At 37.8% G+C, this 19680-nt stretch overlaps 1 protein-coding gene across 1 annotated transcript; it reads right to left on the reverse strand.

The window, feature by feature from the left end:
* Nucleotides 1-2127: 2127 nt before the first annotated feature.
* Nucleotides 2128-19214, reverse strand: LOC113038126 (ephrin type-A receptor 7-like). The gene is made up of 12 exons (XM_026195323.1): nucleotides 19038-19214; nucleotides 16872-17046; nucleotides 15549-15657; nucleotides 14666-14721; nucleotides 11119-11244; nucleotides 10493-10678; nucleotides 9989-10050; nucleotides 9580-9789; nucleotides 9144-9293; nucleotides 6827-7020; nucleotides 5429-5584; nucleotides 2128-5153 (listed from the first exon to the last, which is right to left on the reverse strand). Exons 1-12 carry the CDS (start codon nucleotides 19212-19214, stop codon nucleotides 5039-5041), a joined length of 1716 nt encoding a protein of 571 aa, XP_026051108.1. The 3' UTR covers nucleotides 2128-5038.
* Nucleotides 19215-19680: the final 466 nt, after the last annotated feature.

Raw genomic sequence — 19680 nt, forward strand, 5'->3', positions numbered from 1 at the left:
AATGACACCTGGCAAAATGATGGCAGGAGCAAAAGAGTACAAGTACTAACACAGCAGTCTTAATCTGAACTTTAAAAGGTATTATTTTCAATGTTTTTAAATTTGATTTATGTATTTATGTCAAAATATTTTTATTTGCAAATTGTTATATTTATAAAATTTTATGTTAAACAATTAGAATTAGATGTTGTGATTTTAAATAATTTAAAAATACAAATTGAAGTTTTTTTTTTAAAGAAGTATCATGCTCACTGATGCTGCATTTATTTGCATTTATCAAAAAATACAATAAAACCACAACTGCATTTTAAAACATTACAAAAAAAAAAAAAAAAAAAAAAAACAGTTCTCTATTTTAATGTATTTTAAAATGTAATTTATTTCTGTGATAGCAAAGCAGCTATTACTCCAGTCTTCAGTGTGACATGATCTTCTTATATGCTGATTTGGTGCTCAAGAAACATTCAGTATTATTCTCAATGTTGAAAACGGGATTCTTTGATGAATCGAAAGCTCAAGAGAGCAGCATCTACTTGATGCTACTAGAACTCTTTTGTAACATTACCATATATTTTTTTCTCTCTCACTTTTGATCAGTTTAATCCTGCAAATGCTGTTGTTTGAAACTCTGGGCGACTTTACAGAACTGCATTAATTGCAAACTGTGTGCAAACACAGTGTATTGGTTTAAAGGACAAAGAAACTTGAAACAGACTGTAGTGCACTTTGGAGTACTTGAAATTGGACTGAACACACAAACAACGTCTGGCTTAAATCAACAGCTGGAGAACATCTGAATGAACAGATCGATGTGTACATTAGTCATCTACACCAGCGGGTCGTAATCCTTCATTAAGTGGGGGAAATTATGGAGAGAGATTCCTTTTCTCTGTATATACCAAGCTGTTTTATCTCGAGGAATTATTTCATTATCAAGGGTTTTATTAAATGTCAATTGCAGGATTATTGAAGCTTGAGCTTATTGTTCAACTATTTTTCCTCCCTAAATCTTTTGCAACGCAAGCATTCTTCTGACTTGTCAAAAGCTCGTTGTTTACAGGATCTTGATCCCTTTCATTTTGTTCTTCCGAAGTATAATCTCAAATGAACAAACACTAAACTGTAAATGTCACGGAATCAGCTGCATTGTTTTGCTTCCACCAAAAGAGCACAACAGCTTGGTAACTGTTGATGGAAACAAGATTAGCAGAGATTAGAGATGTTCTGTCATCAGAGAAAACATCTCGCTCGTTCAGAGCATATCTACTTCTGCCAGAGTCTTTTGTATTCATCTTCTGGGACATGATGAGGTTAAGATTCCCCTTGAGTTAATAAAATAAATATCAGAGTATCTGCAGAGATATAATCTTCATAAATCCATTAGGACCTCTTTGTTTAACTCCCAAAGGGGACATGGTTTAACTTTCCCATGTCGAAGGCTTTGGGTAATGTCTTTTTAGTGACACTATCCAGGATTCTGTCATGAGCAGGGTCATCAAACAAATCTCCCACCCTCTCTTCCTCTCACGCACTTGTCACAGCATAATGTTATTATTAAAGTCAAAGCGCTTTAACGGGGGTCCAAACAATTCTCAATGGTCCCATTAGCTCTTTCTCCGTTTGTTTGCTGAATCACACAAAAATTACAATGTTACAATGTAATATTTATATCATCAAAAATTTGGGATGAGCAAAATTCAGAATTGAAGAATCTCACTACCGTGTGTAAATTTGAACTGAATTCAGTCAGGAAGCTCATTTGAAATTAAATAAGAGGGATTTACTGAATTGCGAATTCAGTGTGGATATGAAATATGATCTAAAATATCACTGAAAATCCATGAATCCAAAAAGTCACTGAATCCATGTGAGGCTCTAACTCGCTTGGGACCGCACGTGTGTATTGGCTACACCAACCAGAGAAATGTGTTAGAAAAAAGCAGAAACATCATTTATGGTTATTTCATGACAGATGTTGTAGTTTAAAGTATGTTAATTACATGTGTTAATAATAATGTGTAAAAAACTAAATTGAATTTGTATTCAGTTCTGAATGGCACATAACTCTGTAAATCATAGAGCCCAGGCTCATCATGGAGAAACAGAAATTGAAGGCACAGACACCGCTATAAAGATTGCATTATATTTCCAAAAATATATGTACAGTCTATTACAAAGCTTACAAAGCAAAAGAAAAAAAAAAGGTCTATGTAACAAGAAATCATCTAGGTAAATGACCATACAGTTTCTCAACTGAGGAAAATACTTTTTTTTTTGACCAATGAATACTCTCCATAATCTTGTCACAGAAAAATAAATAATAAATCGACAATTCCTTTGAACTGTACATTTTTTCCAACTTTAAAGAGAAAAGAAAAAAATACTCTTCTAAAATGGAAACCTATTAGCTCTCTTTGGTCCTAAATGAGAAATTATGTACAACTGAAAGAGTGAGGGTGACGAGAATCAGCTGCATGTGAGATAGAAAAATATAGTGCATTTTCAATGAGCTCACTACAGAGTACTTAAGTGAAAAATAAAGAAATGACAATTATAAATAAAATATACAAGTTTTACAGCTAAAACATATACAAATTGTCCTCTGGTTTGCGATTACTCTGACACAATCAACAGTGCTGAACTCTTTGGAATATTCCACTTCACTTTTTGTCTAGGTGGGCTCTCTAGCGTCTTTCCAGAAGTCTATAAAACCCTGCTGCACCGTGAACTCAATCAATCCACAGCACAAACTGTCTTGACCGAAAACTCCACTATATCAAACCAGAAAAGTTAGAAACGGCACAAAGCAGAAAAATTGACAGATTTGTCATTGACCCGTACAGTGGCCTTAATGTGGGATTGATTGAATCCAGGCGTTAATCTCAAAGTGGCTCAAATTGCTGTCTCTACAGGGGCCCCGGATCCGAGCGGAGAGGGTAAGGGCCTGCGAGGGGCCCCCGGGAGGCCGGAGTGTGAGATCAGAGCGCGCCGGGAGGCTGATCTGAGTGGCTGCAGTTACGAAGCACGGGGGTTTGTGCTGACCGAGAGCCTTTCTGCTCACATTCAATTCAAAGGCCTGGCGTGGGCTCAATGCTGAGGTTAGCGAGATGGAAGGATAGTGGAGCAGAGCTGGGCCTCTAACCAGGGTACGATATGATCCGGATGAGACGCACGCACACACACACCAGCTGGGTTCACAATGGAGACGGCATGGTAAACGATGGCTTTTTTGAAGCACCAAACGTTTGGCTAAATCCTCCAGTGATGCTGCGCTCCAACGGCTCCGCCTTCGCCACATGTTGGCACGGCTGTTGCGGTTAAAATGGCATTGGTTCCTCAAAATAATGAAAAACGTGTTGTGTGTGTTTAGAATGTGTCACAATAAGGTTTTGTAGTAAATAAAACAAAATTGCATCAGCTCAAAGCTGAATAAAATGGTAGAGTTTTGTGGCAGCCCAGCAAAACAAGTCTAAAAAGGTATACAGCACCCTTTAAAGTACTTAACACTAAAATGCGTAACATTTACTTGTCAATGAAACATTCAGTTGAGAGTGGAAGGCTGGAATGGCACTAATACTTCAGTGTAAACCTCATCTTTGAGCTCAGCACAACAAAAGGGTGGAAGAAACACAGCGAAGCATCTCAGTCTGGGTGAAGAGATCCTCGTATATAAATCCACCAACTCTCTTTGATCAAATTTCACAGCACTGCTGCTGATTTCCAAGCAGTACGTGAGTAAAAGTCTATACAGCACCTCAAATTATTGCTCATATTAGTCAGTCTCTCCCCAACTCAGCTGTGATCTCACAAAGAATCTCAGTACCTAAAAATAAGAGCAATAGTTGACTTGTTTTAAGGCAGTATTACTCCTTTACACCACAACATTGTATGATTTTCAAGTCAGTCACCTGCTAGGAAACCAACTGATACTGAACAAAAATGAAACTGTTGCTTAAACAATTAAATCAAAATTGCTTTCTTTCTTTTTTTTTTTCTTTTTTTTCCCATTCTTTATGGAAACATGTATTTATGATAAATGATATCAATAATAAAAAGTACACATTCAACAACAGCACTGATAAATCCATTCATGTGGTAAATATAAACTTAGAAAGAATATTGCCACTGTAATAGTTCTTACATAAAAAAAATAAAAATAAAAAAAAATAAAAAAAACTCCACCTGAAGTGGTTAGCAATTCTCTTTGTACTTATTCACATCTGAATTGTCGTGAAGGATCATAAAATATACCTAACATCTGCTCGGGCTGTTCTTAAACACAACCAATCACTCTCAGGAGCTTCACGTGACCAAGCAGTGGGATATTTCTGCTCGATATAAAAGACCAGGTCGGCCTGACTCTCTTTCTCTGCCAATGCTTCAGTCTGGAGAGAGCTTCATGTAGAAAGTGCTGGCTGGAGAAGACATACCTCTTCTGTCGGTTTTCAGCCTCTGGTTCTGTCTCTTTCTCTCCAGATGAGACGGTTTACCCTGTTGTCAGTTCCGTAACACAATCCGCGAAAACAAGCTAACACAAATCAATCGAGTAGAAGAGTAACGTCCCACACTGCCTTAGTGTGGATATTACAAACCAAAGCAAAAGAACTCCTTATGAATTGGATTTGCTTATTTTTATATTCACCCTTGATTTAAAAAAGTAATCAGTGAAATCTATAGCAACTATGAGCAAATCTGTGACGATAAACAAGGTCCATACAAAGCATAAAAATCCTCCCGAATGCTCCGTCTCAATGACATGATGAGTTCTTTAGAGCATCCTGTGGTCACTGTCCGTTTAAGATTCTCTCTCTCTCTCTTGACTGTCTGCGTTTTCCATGTCTCTCTGTCTCTTGGTTTCCAGCACCTTCACCAAAATCCTTCGCCATTAACAAAGGAATGATTCTGTTCTGTCAGTTCTGGAAGGTTAAAAACGGAACGTTGTTTTTTATTTATTTATTATTTTTGCTTTGTCACACATTTTGCGGTGCTGTCCTGAAGAGTTCTGATTCATCAAATCGGGGAGTGCTGCCGATGCCCATCAAACTTGAATGCCCGTCCCGTGAAGATGCAGCATCTGGGCTCTCATAGTCTGTATACTGCTCATGATCTTCTTCTGATGGCCCACCAAGGAGATTCCCAAACTCATTACATCCCTAAAGCAGAAACACAACATTCATAAATCACAGAAATGGAGTGTGAAACACCTGAGAGGTATTTCATTACCTAGGCAAAAAGAACCTGAGAAAAGGCCATATTAAACACAACACGATGAGTCTGAGTATGAGTCAAAGAGATCTGATTAAAATGCAGCACAATGTCTGGATTTTATTGTGAATGAGAGCTGAGGGCTGAAATTACTCCTAGAAAGATCATGCATTTCTATAGAGCATGGCAGTGTGCAGGAAAGATCATAGCAAAGGGCTCTTACTCGATAGTCATTCTAGCAACAGATTCGAGCGAGCTGTAGCCTGCAGCTGTGAAGCTGTCCACATATCTCTCCATCTTGATGGCTTCCAACCACTCACTGACCAATCGGAAAGACGTGAAATCTGGAGTGTTCTGATCAAGCAGTGGGCTTATGGGTCTAAGAAAAAGGAAGAAACAAATATGAATGTTATGTGGGCACAGAACCATTATTTCAAGGTACTGGTATATGATACTGTCCTCAGTTGACCTTTATTGGCAAAAGTATGCATGTAGTCTGTCTGTCTGTCTGTCTGTCTGTCTGTCTGTCTGTCTGTCTATCTATCTATCTATCTATCTATCTATCTATCTATCTATCTATCTATCTATCTATCTATCTATCTATCTATCTATCTATCTATCTTATCCTGCCCAGCTAATTAAAATTTCCTGCCATGGACAATGTATTATATTTTAGAAGAATGCAGTACAGTCCATGCCAATAATGTCAACAGTTTTATTTAACATTTGATTACTTTTTGTATTCAATTTTTTTTTTAATAGTTGATACATCTGTTATTAAATAATAATAATAATAATAATAATAATAATAATAATAATAATAATAATCTTTGTCTGCATCATTAATTTTGATCTGTTATACTGTTTGTAAACAGTGTCTAATTCAATTACATTTACAACTTAAAGCTGAAAAACTGAATTCTTTACTTAATTTAGAAATATTGAAGGCTGCATGACATTGTTATAGTTTAATTTGTGAAATTAATAAGAATTTTAAATAAAAGGATTTCAACAGCATACTATTCTTGTAGCAGTACTGAAACTGAGAATAATGAAGTCTCACTGATATTGGTGTTGTGCAGACAAAAACACATGGTTTATTGTATTTCCTTCATATCGATTTAGCGAACTGTTGCTTTGCATTACTTGTGAAAATGGTTAGGTGGACCAAGGGCTTTCCAAAGCTTTAAAAGTCATATCTTCAATGTGAGACACAGATCCAGTTATGATTGTAAACACACTTCCTCTGTCTAAAACCACACTAGGGAATGGAGTTCCCACAAGGCTTTAAAGTCTCAAACACTCATTATGACAATTGATTTAAAGTCCTTGTTATCTAACATGAAGGCATGGAGGCTGTTTCACTTTAATGATTCCCCGGGATTTATTTTTCATCAGTAAAACCTAGCGGATAAATCAAATGCCGGACAGATGGAATTGTTCGCAAATTTACCCGTGAACCTATAAAAGGGCTCAGAGACATTGCAGGGAGGTGCAGGAGTATAAAACATAACAAGCAACTTCCATGCGTCGTAAAAGCAAAGCTGGTCTGTGAACGGCATCAGCAGAGAGGCATAATGGCGGGCGAATAATAAAAATAAAAATAAATGGGCGTCCTCACCGCGTACATGTTCCCATTGGCGTTTTTAAGGTATTAGGATTGCGGATCATTTTGTCCAGGATGCCGACGATCTGATCGAATTTGGGTCGGTCTGCTCGGTCTTTCTGCCAGCAGTCCAGCATGAGCTGATGGAGGCCAGGAGGGCAGTCCATGGGGGCGGGAAGACGATATCCCTCCTCGATAGCCTTTATGACCTGCAAGATCAGAGTCAGAGATGGAAAATTAAAAAAGGCTTGAAAAGAAACCAATAGGTTTAGAGACAGAAATACAAAAAGCCAATGGAAAATCAAGCAGCTTAGCCATTAGCATCCAGAACGCAATGCACACAAAGCCTGCACCTCCAGCTCTCCATTTGCTCATCCTCTAATCAGGACTCTGTAAACAGCAGCTTTGCTGGATAAATCTGTTGTGGTTTACCTCCAGCATTACAAACTACAAAAGAGGAAAAGTAGGCTAACCAGATGTGATTATTCTTGCACTGGTTATTGGAGGGAGCCAGAGTGCAATAAAAAAGGGAACTGCCAAAACTGGATGTGAATGAAGCAAGTGCACTAAAAGCCGTCTGCTCAACAGCTGCTTGTGACTGTCATACTATCATGAGTCTATGTAATTAACTAGCTAAACCAAAGATGAACGCATTGTCACTTGGGTGTCTGTGCAGATGACTAGCTCCACATGTCGGGGTTTATGGATGTAAAGGGACCCTAAAACAATAAAAAAAAATTGCATTTTAAAATGGAAAACAATTGAAATGGTAATATTCCACAATATTACCGATTTTACTGTATTTTAATAAAAACAAATGCAGCTATAATGAGCAAAATAAACTTTCAGAAATGTGGATTCACAACTAGCAGCTAAACTGACAGAAAAGGCTTGTCCAGATCTAGGGTTTTCCCCATCGTCTACTCGTCTAGAAGGAGACTGTTTATTTTCCCCAAATCCTCATCTGCTATTCTTGTCACAAGGCTTGAGATACAGAAAGGAAAGTGTCAAAACAGAAAGAGTTGAAGAAATGTAAATATTTCCTTCTTTTTTAGCAGCCCTCAAGGAGTTTTTCGCCTCCCCCTCAAAAGGGTATAAAAACATCTGACGCTGAGGCCTGACAAGTATCAAGACTCCACCGATGCAAATGTTCCTATGCAAAAAATAACATTAAAGGCTGATACAAGTTAGTCACTACCATGGAGAGCTAATGTTCACTAGTGAGTAGAGAATTATAAGTCATCATTAGTCTCACTGATAAAGGTTGTTTAACTTCTCTGAGGATGTTCAAACTTGTGTAATTTTGACAAAGAATCTGCCTAACAGTGCAGCATATACAAGACAAGTGCCTACATACAGCGGCAGATTAACAACACTGCCGTGACCATATCTGAATTTCAATCCGCTTCAACTTGAAAACCATGCACGCATGTGATCAGAATGATGAACGGCACTTTGCAGTCCCAATTTCTTTGAGACAAAAGCTCAGCCCGTCAGAAAAGCTGGGCTCGGCAGATCGTTTAGAAGGTTTTGCATGGCTAAGCAGATATCTTTGAATTGATTGAACTCCGCTAATGATGAATTTGGCTCGCATTATCATTTCTCATTATAAAGGTTGAAAGTGTAGCAGAATACAAAAAGGAAATCCACAAGCAAAACACTCCATTCGTTTCCGCAGATCCATTAAACCTTTTTATCCTCAAAATGTGTCATTAAAACAAGGTCACTCTTGACACCTGTGTTGATATCCAGTTGAAAATTCAAAGTGTCAGATGTGCGTAACTGTCCTAATACTTGAATACCTACAGATTCTGTTCACAGAGTAAAAACAGGCCTTTTGGCGCAAGCTGTGGTTTTACAAGACTATAAAGTAAGCTGAACGAATGAGAGACTAAAAGTGCCTTGATGAAGTTGAAAGGACGTGGAAAGCATTTTAGTTTCCGACTTTTTAATTTAACCCACATGAGAAACGTTTGAAACTGATCAAATATGGATGATGGCTGGTTGAAAAAAAAAAATGAAAAAAACATGATTTCATGTAGAAGGAATTTAAAACAAGATGATCACAGAACCAACATATGCCTTGATGCATTAGAGCAGTGATGACTGATATTGTAATGATGATTGGTTTACTGCTGATTTATTGAACTGATATAAGCATGATTTAAAAATAAATATATTAAAAAAAATTAATAACTAATACATGGAATTAATACATATTTATTGTATTCTTTATATATAATTTTATATGGATTTTCTTATGTTATATATTATTCAGAAACCATTTGATTCAATGTACAAAACATTCATCTGTACAAAAAGAGAAACTTACATCTTGATTGGACATGTCCCAGTAAGGTCGTTCTCCGTAGGACATGACCTCCCACATGACAATCCCGTAGCTCCATACATCACTAGCTGATGTGAATTTACGATACTGGATGGCTTCCATTGCTGTCCACCGAACTGGGATCTTTCCACCCTGTGGAGTAAAATTCACAATCACTACACTCTCCGTCAACTAGAGAATTCCTTCAAATTCCTGGTGTGTGTAAACATACTTGGTAACAAAGCTCTTTCTGACTTCTGACTTCTGAGAAGAGTTAGAGAGCACTGTATTGATGTTCAGTAACATTCTAGCATCCCAATGCAGCACAGACAGTATCTATATTTGTACTCCTATCTGATGCACGGATTGATTTGTTTATTCTGAGAGTGCCGTGGGCTTCCAAGGCAGGTACGATGAGACAGTGGCTTAATTGACTCACCGTCGTTGTGTAGACAGCTTCGGGATCGTCGTCAATCACTCTGGACAGGCCGAAGTCGGACACTTTACATACGAGATTGCTGTTGACAAGGATGTTTCGCGCCGCCAGATCGCGATGGACGTAGCCCATGTCTGAGAGGTATCTCATGCCGGCCGCGATGCCGCGCAGCATTCCCACCAGCTGAATCACAGTGAACTGCCCATCATGTTTCTGTGCAAGCACAAACAGAGAAATGTTGTCTATCCATCACCAGCGCACAACGGACACACACTCCAACCACTACGTGGTGGGGCTGAGTAACACGGCCCGAGAATGAGCAATGAAATGGTAAATCACAGTGGGTGTAATGAACAGAACAGACAAGATATTGTATTCACTGACCGGATTGTCTAGGGTGGTTTATACATACCCTGAGGAATGCATCTAATGAGCCATTTTCCATGTATTCAATTACTATCATGACTGGTTTTCCTGAAAGAGCAAAGAACAGACTCCATTAAAGTGAAGCGTGGCCAACACACACTGTATGAAAGCAGTAATGAGAAACAATTCACAGATAATTCTACAACACTGGAATCTCTTTAGTCTGTCGGCCGGGCATTTCATAGTGTACGCTCTCCAAAAATAATAATAAACAACCCTGAGCCACAAATAATATTATCCCAATTACAAGATCAAATCATAACAATATGACTTCACAACTGAGCTTACGGTAAGTCATAACTCTCCTTAGCTTAGAAGATTTATAGCACGCTTTAAAAGTTCAGTATCAGTCGGACTGAAACAGTGATTTGTCTTGGTTAAATGTCACGTAAACACTTTAGTCTGATTGAAATCGGACCAGTCTGGTTTTTGCCAAGTCATACTAACAGATTTAAATCATGTCATGTCATGTTCATCGGACTTTGCCCACCTCTGGTGACGACACCCTCTAGATGGACCACATTCGGGTGATCAAACTGGCCCATTATGCTGGCCTCGCACAGGAAGTCCCGCCTTTGTTTTTCAGTGTAGCCTACTTTCAGTGTTTTTATGGCCACCGGCACATCCCTCTTTCCGGGCAGCTTCAGTCGTCCGCTGCACACCTCTCCAAACTCTCCTGTGAAGCACACAACCACCCACAAGCTGAGTTCTAGAGATCCAGGCCACGTTTGACACCGTTATCTAAACCTATGCAGCTTAATACATATCAGTCACACTAACAGCAGGATTCAGCATTATATGATGCCATGCATCAGTACACAGGGGAGTGCAGATAATTGGATATGCTATATAGAGGACACGCTAACACACTTATACGGTTTGTATCTCAAAGAGATGCGGCAGCAATTCATCAATGGCGATGTATTTATGACTATCCTGGCCTTAGGAGAAGACATATTAATTATAAACCAATCCTACAGCAGCGCTATCAATAACAGGGGGTTGGAGAGATGCTCTGGCCGCTATCAAGAGTGTAAATATTTGGTTGTCATTGTGATAAATGAGAGAGGTGTGTGACTAAAGCGAGGCAGCGGAGAAGACAAGGGAAGAGCTCACCTGCGCCGATAACCCTCTCAATCTTAATGCAAGAGGCATCCAGCTCCTTTGCGAACTGATGGACAGCCCTGTTTGGGTCTTCGTAGGTTTCAGGGTCAATGTAGGTTTTGGTGCCTGGAAATTTAACTGTAGAAGGGTAAGAGGATTACTGTTACGATTAAATATGCATGCCACACTCACACAGAGCCCTTGATGGAATGATGCGATTACTGGAGGGTAGAGGCGCGGGGCTGTGGGCTAAACAGCACACTGTGATGGAAGATAGCATGTCAAAAGGTCTCTTTCATCAAATAATAAAACCTATGCTTTTATTTTTTCCCACATATTTCATGAAAAGCACTATTACATTTTCTTGTTAACCTTCTCACAATGGAGCCGACGGTGTATTAGCCGTACAACATGGCAGCAACATTCGTAGCTGTCACTCACTGGATAATGGGTTTCACAAGACTGAACTATTACTGAACATTTCACTGCATATGACCATGAAACAAACACAATTAGACTATTCTATTCTTCCTCTTCTTCTTAACATTAATACTATTAACATTTATCAATATTAAGATTTATTGTTTTTTTAATGTCTTCCAAGGAATTAATTATTATTAATAAAATTATTCTTCTTATTATTATTATTAATAGAAATGTAATTGTTAAATGTTGATAATGTTAAATATTACATGTAAATATTTATTATTATTATTATTATTATTTATTTAACGTTATCAACATTTAACAATTACATTATTATTATTATCATTATCATCATCATCATCATCATCAATATTGTTAATAGTAATCAATGTTATTATAAATTATTTTAAAAGGGCGTTGATGGAATTAATTATTCATTGTAAAAACTATTATTATTGTTAATAATAAAAAATATATATAATATTTAAATCAACAACATTCAAAAATTATAGTATTATTATTAAAAGTATTAATTATTACTATTATAGTAGTAATAATTGTTATTATGAATAACAATAACACTGATTAATCATATATAGTAATACCTGAATTATTCATTGTATTGTTAATTGTTAATAATTAGTAAAAAGTATGAATTGTATTGTTAATAATAAATTAACAATGTTAATAACTAATTTATTAAAATTATGGATAAAACAGTAATTATATTAAAATATTAAAAAAGCCCAGTTAGCAATATTTAACTTTCTTTTATACAAATGTAACACTTTAGGCCCAATTAATGTGTCCGCCCAATTTTTTGTATCTAATCAAATCCTATAATTACATTGCTACCTGTCAACTTCAACATTAAGCTCCATTTAATGAGATGCAAAAACTAATAAGCTACATCACGCTGGGATGAAAACAACTAAAATGGACTGTTGCTAACGAGTAATTAAATAAACTAATTTGTAACAAAAACAATGCCGAGGAACAGGGAGAGCACTTTCTCCTAATATCCCCCAGCTCCTTCACGGTTGTGTCGGCCTACACGTTGACATAAGCAATCGGACAGCATTGTGCTCCAGTCATTTCCCTTCTTCTTGCCTGCTGTAATTGCTTCGTCCATCTAAGCTGTCAGTAAAACTGTTGCCCGCACAACACGAGCAACAAATTTGGCACACGAGTATGGTGCATGCCTTATCTGCCTTTTGTAAAACCAGCCAGCATATTCTGCTTTTGCATTGCTGAGCAGGTTCTTTTTATAAGCAGATGCTGTCTGTAGCGTCTGGTGCTGTTTTTGGCATGGCTGCCCAGCGGCGAGAATATGGCAAGCTGTAAGCCTTAGCGTGTGGGCAAGAACGTTAGTAAGGTTGAGCTGCCCCTGTACAAGCAAGCTGTGCCACCTTGAACCTTTGTTTCCAAATCAGCAGTTTGCCTACAGCACTGATCATTAGCAGAGCAAGTCTAAAGAGGCAGTCGCCAGCGCTATCTCCAGGGGCTTCATTAGGGACTGCTGAGAGAAAACATCTTACTGGCCGAGAGGCCTGGGCGCAGGGGTTCAGAATTTAAGAGAAGGCAACCACCTAGAGGAATCTCTTAATGCTGACATCTCTGAAAGCTCTCTTTAGATGAAGATCTGGAGTTGAGGGGGAATGTTTCTGTAGGATTATGGCCTAGCGTTACACCATAGGCGATGCTAGACATGTATTCTAGTGATTATGTAACAGTTCAGAGCATCAACAGTAGGTCCATACAGTTATTGGTGGGCCTAGACAAAATGTTAACACTGGTTTTAAGGGGGGAAAAATGTGTAATGGATTCTCTTTCTCATCTCTTTAATAGCAGTCCATCTAGTCTCAGCCTAAGACGTCACACCCACGGATTGTTGGCTAAACGTTTAATGCATATGGGACACAAAAGTGGAAACGCTTCAGGAGTGTCGAAGTCATCATTAGATTGGTTGAATTCTACAGGATTTCCGTGAGATGTGTGTGTCGTTCTCTTTAATGCTCCGCCTGGAAACAAAGATACCATGGCACCAGGAAAGAAGGAAACTATCGTGTTTACAACTGTGACGATGAGCGCTTATGAGGATCAACTAAACGCTGGCTTTTCGAAAGTATGTAAAATATTTTAAAGTTTGCGGAATAGAATCTTTAAAATATGTCAGAGAGGTTTTGCACACCTGTGTGTTATTGTGGTGACATTTGCACGCATCGAAACTTGATGATGAACTAAAAAACTGATTGGTTGTTTGACATGTTGGTCAAATGGCCTCATGGATGGGCCTTGGCCAATGAATGCTGTCATGAATTTTGTGAATGGACTTACTGGGGTACTGAACTGCAGAGCTCATGCAAACATCCACATCACTACTCAGATGTGTTTTAAACTGCTGCTTTCTCACCGCTGTCAGTTTTTGATGTGTTTATTTTGTTATTGAGAGGAAAGTGCGCAGTATATATTTACATATTCATCCAAATACTGGTCAGCAGCCTCAGGTTGGTTTGCACTGAAGCATTGCCACTGTGTCTTCTCTTGAATTGCATTCGGAGAGCTGAATTGCAGTCTTTTGCTACAGCGCCACACTGGTCAAACTGCATTATTGCAGTCTCTTACATTAGCTCATATGAGATAAATATTTGTAGACAATTTTTTATTGTCAACGTTGTCCCTAATGTCAACTAATCATTTCAGCCCTATTAACAACAGGCCATTTCTCAATTACCGAGCATAACATGAAAATAATTATTTAATGTCAATGTTGGTGCATCCCTACTCTTATCGCTAGCTGAAAGCATTAACCTAAAATGAACTCTGTATATGAGGATTTCAAGGAAAGGTTCTAGACATTTCATAAGAAGGCACAGCTGTAATGGTTTACCAGAAGATGATCAGTGATGTACAGCATGGCTCAGTCCAGCTCCTCCCCTCCTGTTAAGTTTAGTTCCAGTCCTGCTTTAAAACACCTGCCTGTAATTTTCAAGCGTGAGCCTGAAGACCTTGATAAGTTGGTTCAGGTGTTTGATTAGAGTTGGAACTAAACTCTGCAGGACGGTTTCCAGGAGTGCGGCTGAGCACCACTGATTAGCGTGTGTATAATGAGCAGATGAAAGCTAGCACTCACATTGAAAGTAAAGTTCCTCGTCCCCTTCCTGATCGGCCTTACTGTAGCCACAGTGTCTACAAAGGGAACAAAACGAAACTAGTTAAAGACCTGCAGTGACCAGATGTGCGATTTCAAACATAGTAGGACTATAGAGGGCAACACATCTTAGCACAACCTGAAGAAATGGTGAAATCGTAAATGTTAATGAGAATGTTTTTCTTGACACGAAATAGAAATGCATGGAATTCCTGTTCCGTTCTGTTCCAAGGAATGAGCTTGGATATAAATTAATCAATTAGATTCATTTTTGTGTGTGTGTGTTTGTGTTGGCAAATTGTCTTTCAGAATGGCTTTAATTAACAGATATAGGAAGAACAAACATCAAGAATTAGTAAATGATCTGCAATCTGGAAATGATCTTGCCAGTTGATTGGAAATAACTCCATAATGAATTGAACTGATATGGAACACCAAAGCATTCAGAGCATTCAGTGTTGATGGACATGCAGGACAGTAATACGTGTTCGGGAAGGATTCATGAGAATTAGCTTATTCCAGTTATATGACAAACATCATGAGTGAAGTCTTCAGAAGGCAAAACACTGGCGTTCTTGGTTCAATCATGAAAAACAGGTAAAAAAGGTGATATTGAGAGGAAGGATCAGCAGTTGTGAATCCCATTCTGGGTGTATGCTAGCAGCATGAGCTTGTGAGGGGGAAAATGTATCAGAGGTCACATTCCCACAGTGTATGACATGATGGTGGGTGGGTGTGATCACACGCAAGTGGGCAAGGGTGTGAACTCCACAGATATGGTGGCCTTTGAGGGACAGAAAGGCAAACTGAGAGAGCATATGAGACTCACAGTAGTGGAGAGTCAATGGGGGCCGCGAGAGCGTACCTTCTCCCTATGATGAAACCAAACACCATGAAGACCAGGATGATGGTACCAGCTACCGCCACCACAGCGATGATGATGACTGGATTCTGCTCACTCGATATAACTGTAGCTGCAATTAAAAAACAATATATTCACAATATATTGATACCATGAAGTTGTCCACAGCCAATATTCAAGATTTTTATAAATGTATCATTTTGTATTAATATTCCATGCTCTTTCATTTGGGTTACCTATTCTGTCATCTAAGACTCAGGTTGTAACTACACTAACAATTTAATAATAAAATAAAATAACTATTGAATGGAATGTTTAGCAAATGTCAAAATTAATATCCATTTTCATACTGTACAATTAAGTTGGGATACAAGCATTCACTTGTTGAAGTAAAAGATTATTAGATAGAAAATATATTTCTTTAATTCAGAATTTCTTCTCAAGACTTATTCATTCAGTCTTGTTTTTAGTTTAAGTGTGAACACTTTGTACTAATTCCTTCCTTTGTTTTAATTCAATTAAATGATGGCCACAATTTAATTAAATCCAGTGAATAATAACATAATTTATGTGAATGAATAGCGTGCCAGTTTACAGTTTACCTAGACTAATAAATAAATCATAGGAACACATTCTTAATTCATGATTTTTTACTTTTTTCCCCGCATGTCATGTGTTTTGCTTTGTGGATTTTAGTGTTCTTTTTTAATTCATTTATACAAAATAAGATGTTTTAAAATCAGCCATATATGATAACATGAATATAATTATTTCCTTACTATAATCATTCAGCATTGTTATATTTGTGCATCTCTAATTAACTATTTGGCAAAACCATGCAGCAGAAAAGCTTAAAGCAGAGCTCCATTGAAAAAGCATGAACGGTTGTAACCCCCTTTTTATCCTCTCTCTGCTGCAGGGAGGGGCTGACTCTATTTTAGGGTCTCGCTGAGTGCACAGTTCTACTGTTTCTGAAATTTGGCTTAATAGTCCCAGATCGTAATACAGTGGCCTGCATTTGAAACAATGACACATTCAGGTTAGACTGTTTCTCATTAGGTTTGTTTCTCTGAATTGAAAATACTGCGCTCATTGACAAACTGCAGAGGGAACCGAAACGGAACATCTTATCAAAAAGCGCAATGTCTTAGGTAGAGTTTGGGTCAGAGATTTTATCTGGAAGAAACTGGACCTTGCCTTTAAGTGTAATTGGATAGATCATAATGAAAAACCTTGCTAAACTGGAGATAAACTAGTGCGCCAATTAACAAAAAATAGATTTTAAAAAATCCTTAAAATAGCTGTTTCACATACTGATTAGCTCACCAGATCCAGTGGATTCTTCCTTGGTGGTGACCTCTACTCTGGGACCGAAGGTGCCATATCCTGCGGCGGTGAATGCTCGGATCTGAAAGATGTACGCTGTGCTTGGCTTCAGATTATTGACTGTGGCTGAAGTAGACTTTGACTTCACGGTGGAGTAAATGCGATCCTTCTGGTCCTTCAGGTTCAAAAAAAGAAAAGAAAACAGAGTAACAATTGTGTCACAGGGTATCAAAAGCACAAATTGCACAAATTCTTTACAGAGAGGGGTTGTTACGCTGAAGTGTTTGGCAGCTAATACTGCAGCATTTGGCCTTTTTCACACGCAAAGAGTTCAAGCATTGGCAATATCACAGTATTTCATCCGTAACCTAGGTAACCAGAAGCAAGCTGTTCACAAGGAACTGGTGCTTCATTTACAATTGGAATGTCAAAGAGAGCTTGAGGAAACACAAACACATGCACACCAACACAGAGTTTATGGCTGATACCAATGTGCATGCTATCCATCCTACTGTATATAGTAGGCGAGATTAAGACTAGTGTGTCACAATTGAATGCAAAAGATGGCTGAAAATGTCTGTCCTATTTTTAGTAGATTTTTTATATTATTTTATTTTATTTTTTTATAAATATTGTGCACTGGAACAAAAAAGAAAGCAGTTTGAACTGGATCTACTACCACAACTTTTGTAAATGTTTGAAATTAGATAATGAATTCAGTTTTTTTCAGATAATGTTAAGAATAAGAAATCAATCGTGAGGTGTAAAGTCACGAACTAAGAGAAATAAACTGGAAATTGTAAGATGCAGAGTGGCTATTACGGAAAAAAGGTTGCAATAAAACAGAAAAAAATTATTCATTGTGAGATAAAGAGATAATTGCAATATAGTCACATTGATATATCACATTTGTTATACACAGCAAATGATCAGAAAAGTTCAATTTGTTACTTGAGTGCCAAATTAGCATAATTTCTGAAGAATCATGTGACACTAAAGATTGCCGTGATGACTGCTGACAATTCAGCTTTACCATGGCAGGAATAAATCACATTTTTAAATTACATATTAATTGTATATAAATTGTAACAATATTTTATAATACCACTGTTTTATTATATTTTTGATCAGATAAATGCAGCCTTGGTGAGCATAAGAGACTTAAAAGGAGAAAACAATCAAACAACAAAAATAATAATAACTTGAAAATGTGCATTTCATACTGTGCACGCAACTGATTCAAACCTGCATCCCCTGTTTGAACACCACAGCTACAACATAAGAAAAGCATCTGCACCAATGCTGAACCACAACATTTTCCCACTGATCTGTAAATTATCTCTCATTGACTTCAGAACAGAAAAAAAACCTTAAATGGAATGCCACAGGCTGTTAGGAGTGAAGTCAAGCTTGCTTCTAATTTTCAAACAGGATGGACTACAGCCAGAGAGCACTGCTCAGGAGACTAATTCTGCTTTCACATTGCCTAAGAGACCAGAATCCAACACACTGGACCTTTCTGCTCATGCCTGACTAGCTATATATGAGTCTGAAGGTAGACACTATGAAGCAATGCTTTATAATGGATGGGAGTGGGATTGTCAAGAGAAGGAGCTGAGGTGAAAGAAATTAATTGTGTGTATGTGTTTGTGTTCATGTTTTTTGGGAGTACAATTCTGATGAATGTTTTAGTTGCAGCGTGTGCGTGCCTACAAGAGATTGGCTTTGGGTTGTTTTTCACTGAACAGATGCTCAGGAACAATACCAGACGTATGTGTGCTGCTCTCGTGTGTGCATGTCTGAAGTGGACTTAGACGTGTACAAGTGTGGCTGTGGTAAACAGAGACGGTCCTGTGTATGTTTGTGTGGGATTGGTGAAGGACCTCAGTCTAATTAAAATCTTATGAGTGTCTCATTCATTACAGCAATTAGAGGGGAAGGATCCACTCAGACCGGAGCATTTGACTGCGAGCTTCATGCTCAGAGAATGCAAATCATGAAAAAGGAAAAAAAAAAAAAAAATACAGGATAGGATGGGTAGCATGGGAATTGGGATGCTGACAGACAGGTAGACACAGTCATTGTCTCGCTCTGTCTTTCATTTTCTGAAACACAGACATATATTCATTAATAGCTTATGCTCTGGAGCAGGTGGTGTGTACTCACTTTCTCATAGTACTTGATCTCATATTCGGTGATGACGCCGTTGGGCTGCTCTGGTTCCTGCCAGGAGAGCTGAATGCTGTGCTGCTGAACTCGCTCCTTTATCACCTCACTCACTTGCGATGGGGCTGAAAGAAAGAAAACAGGGAAGATACTGAGTTTTAGTAATTCTGTCCACATATTCGACTAGTACAATTTAAAACAAAACAGAATCTTATATAATAAAATTGACACGCCATGCATTTTAATTACTTATTTTTTTGTAATTCATTGATGTTTGTTCATCTCAACAAAGCTTAGTATTTTGTATTTTTATTGATTCATATTTAAAACCACATTAACGTAAATTATTTAATTGTCAAGTCAAGTAATTACCTACATTTAAGATAACGTGTTAAACACCTGTAAACAAATACATATAAATAATGATAAATAATAGGGAAGATTATTACTTATAATATTAGATGGGGATTGGATCAAAGAACTTAAAACAAATCAACCTCATACTGAGCAAACAGCAACTTAATATATTCATATATGCATACAAAGTACCCTATTCCCTTGCTTTAATGCAAATTCAGTACATGGTTGGCACAAATACACACAGACAGAATCTTGTGTCACTAATGCTCCTGCTGATGAATAT

Source organism: Carassius auratus, chromosome 21, assembly GCF_003368295.1.
Source record: "Carassius auratus strain Wakin chromosome 21, ASM336829v1, whole genome shotgun sequence".
Lineage (NCBI taxonomy): Eukaryota > Metazoa > Chordata > Actinopteri > Cypriniformes > Cyprinidae > Carassius > Carassius auratus.

Excerpts from the sequence above, each read along its gene's own strand:
- LOC113038126 (XM_026195323.1), bottom strand. The coding sequence starts at position 19,214 with ATGTGGACAGAATTACTAAAACTCAGTATCTTCCCTGTTTTCTTTCTT. Across the intron at positions 14,722-15,548 it reads GGTTTCATCATAGGGAGAAG|ACACTGTGGCTACAGTAAGG; the intron begins GTACGCTCTCGC and ends TTCCCTTTGTAG. Across the intron at positions 7,021-9,143 it reads GGGACATGTCCAATCAAGAT|GTCATAAAGGCTATCGAGGA; the intron begins GTAAGTTTCTCT and ends CTGATCTTGCAG.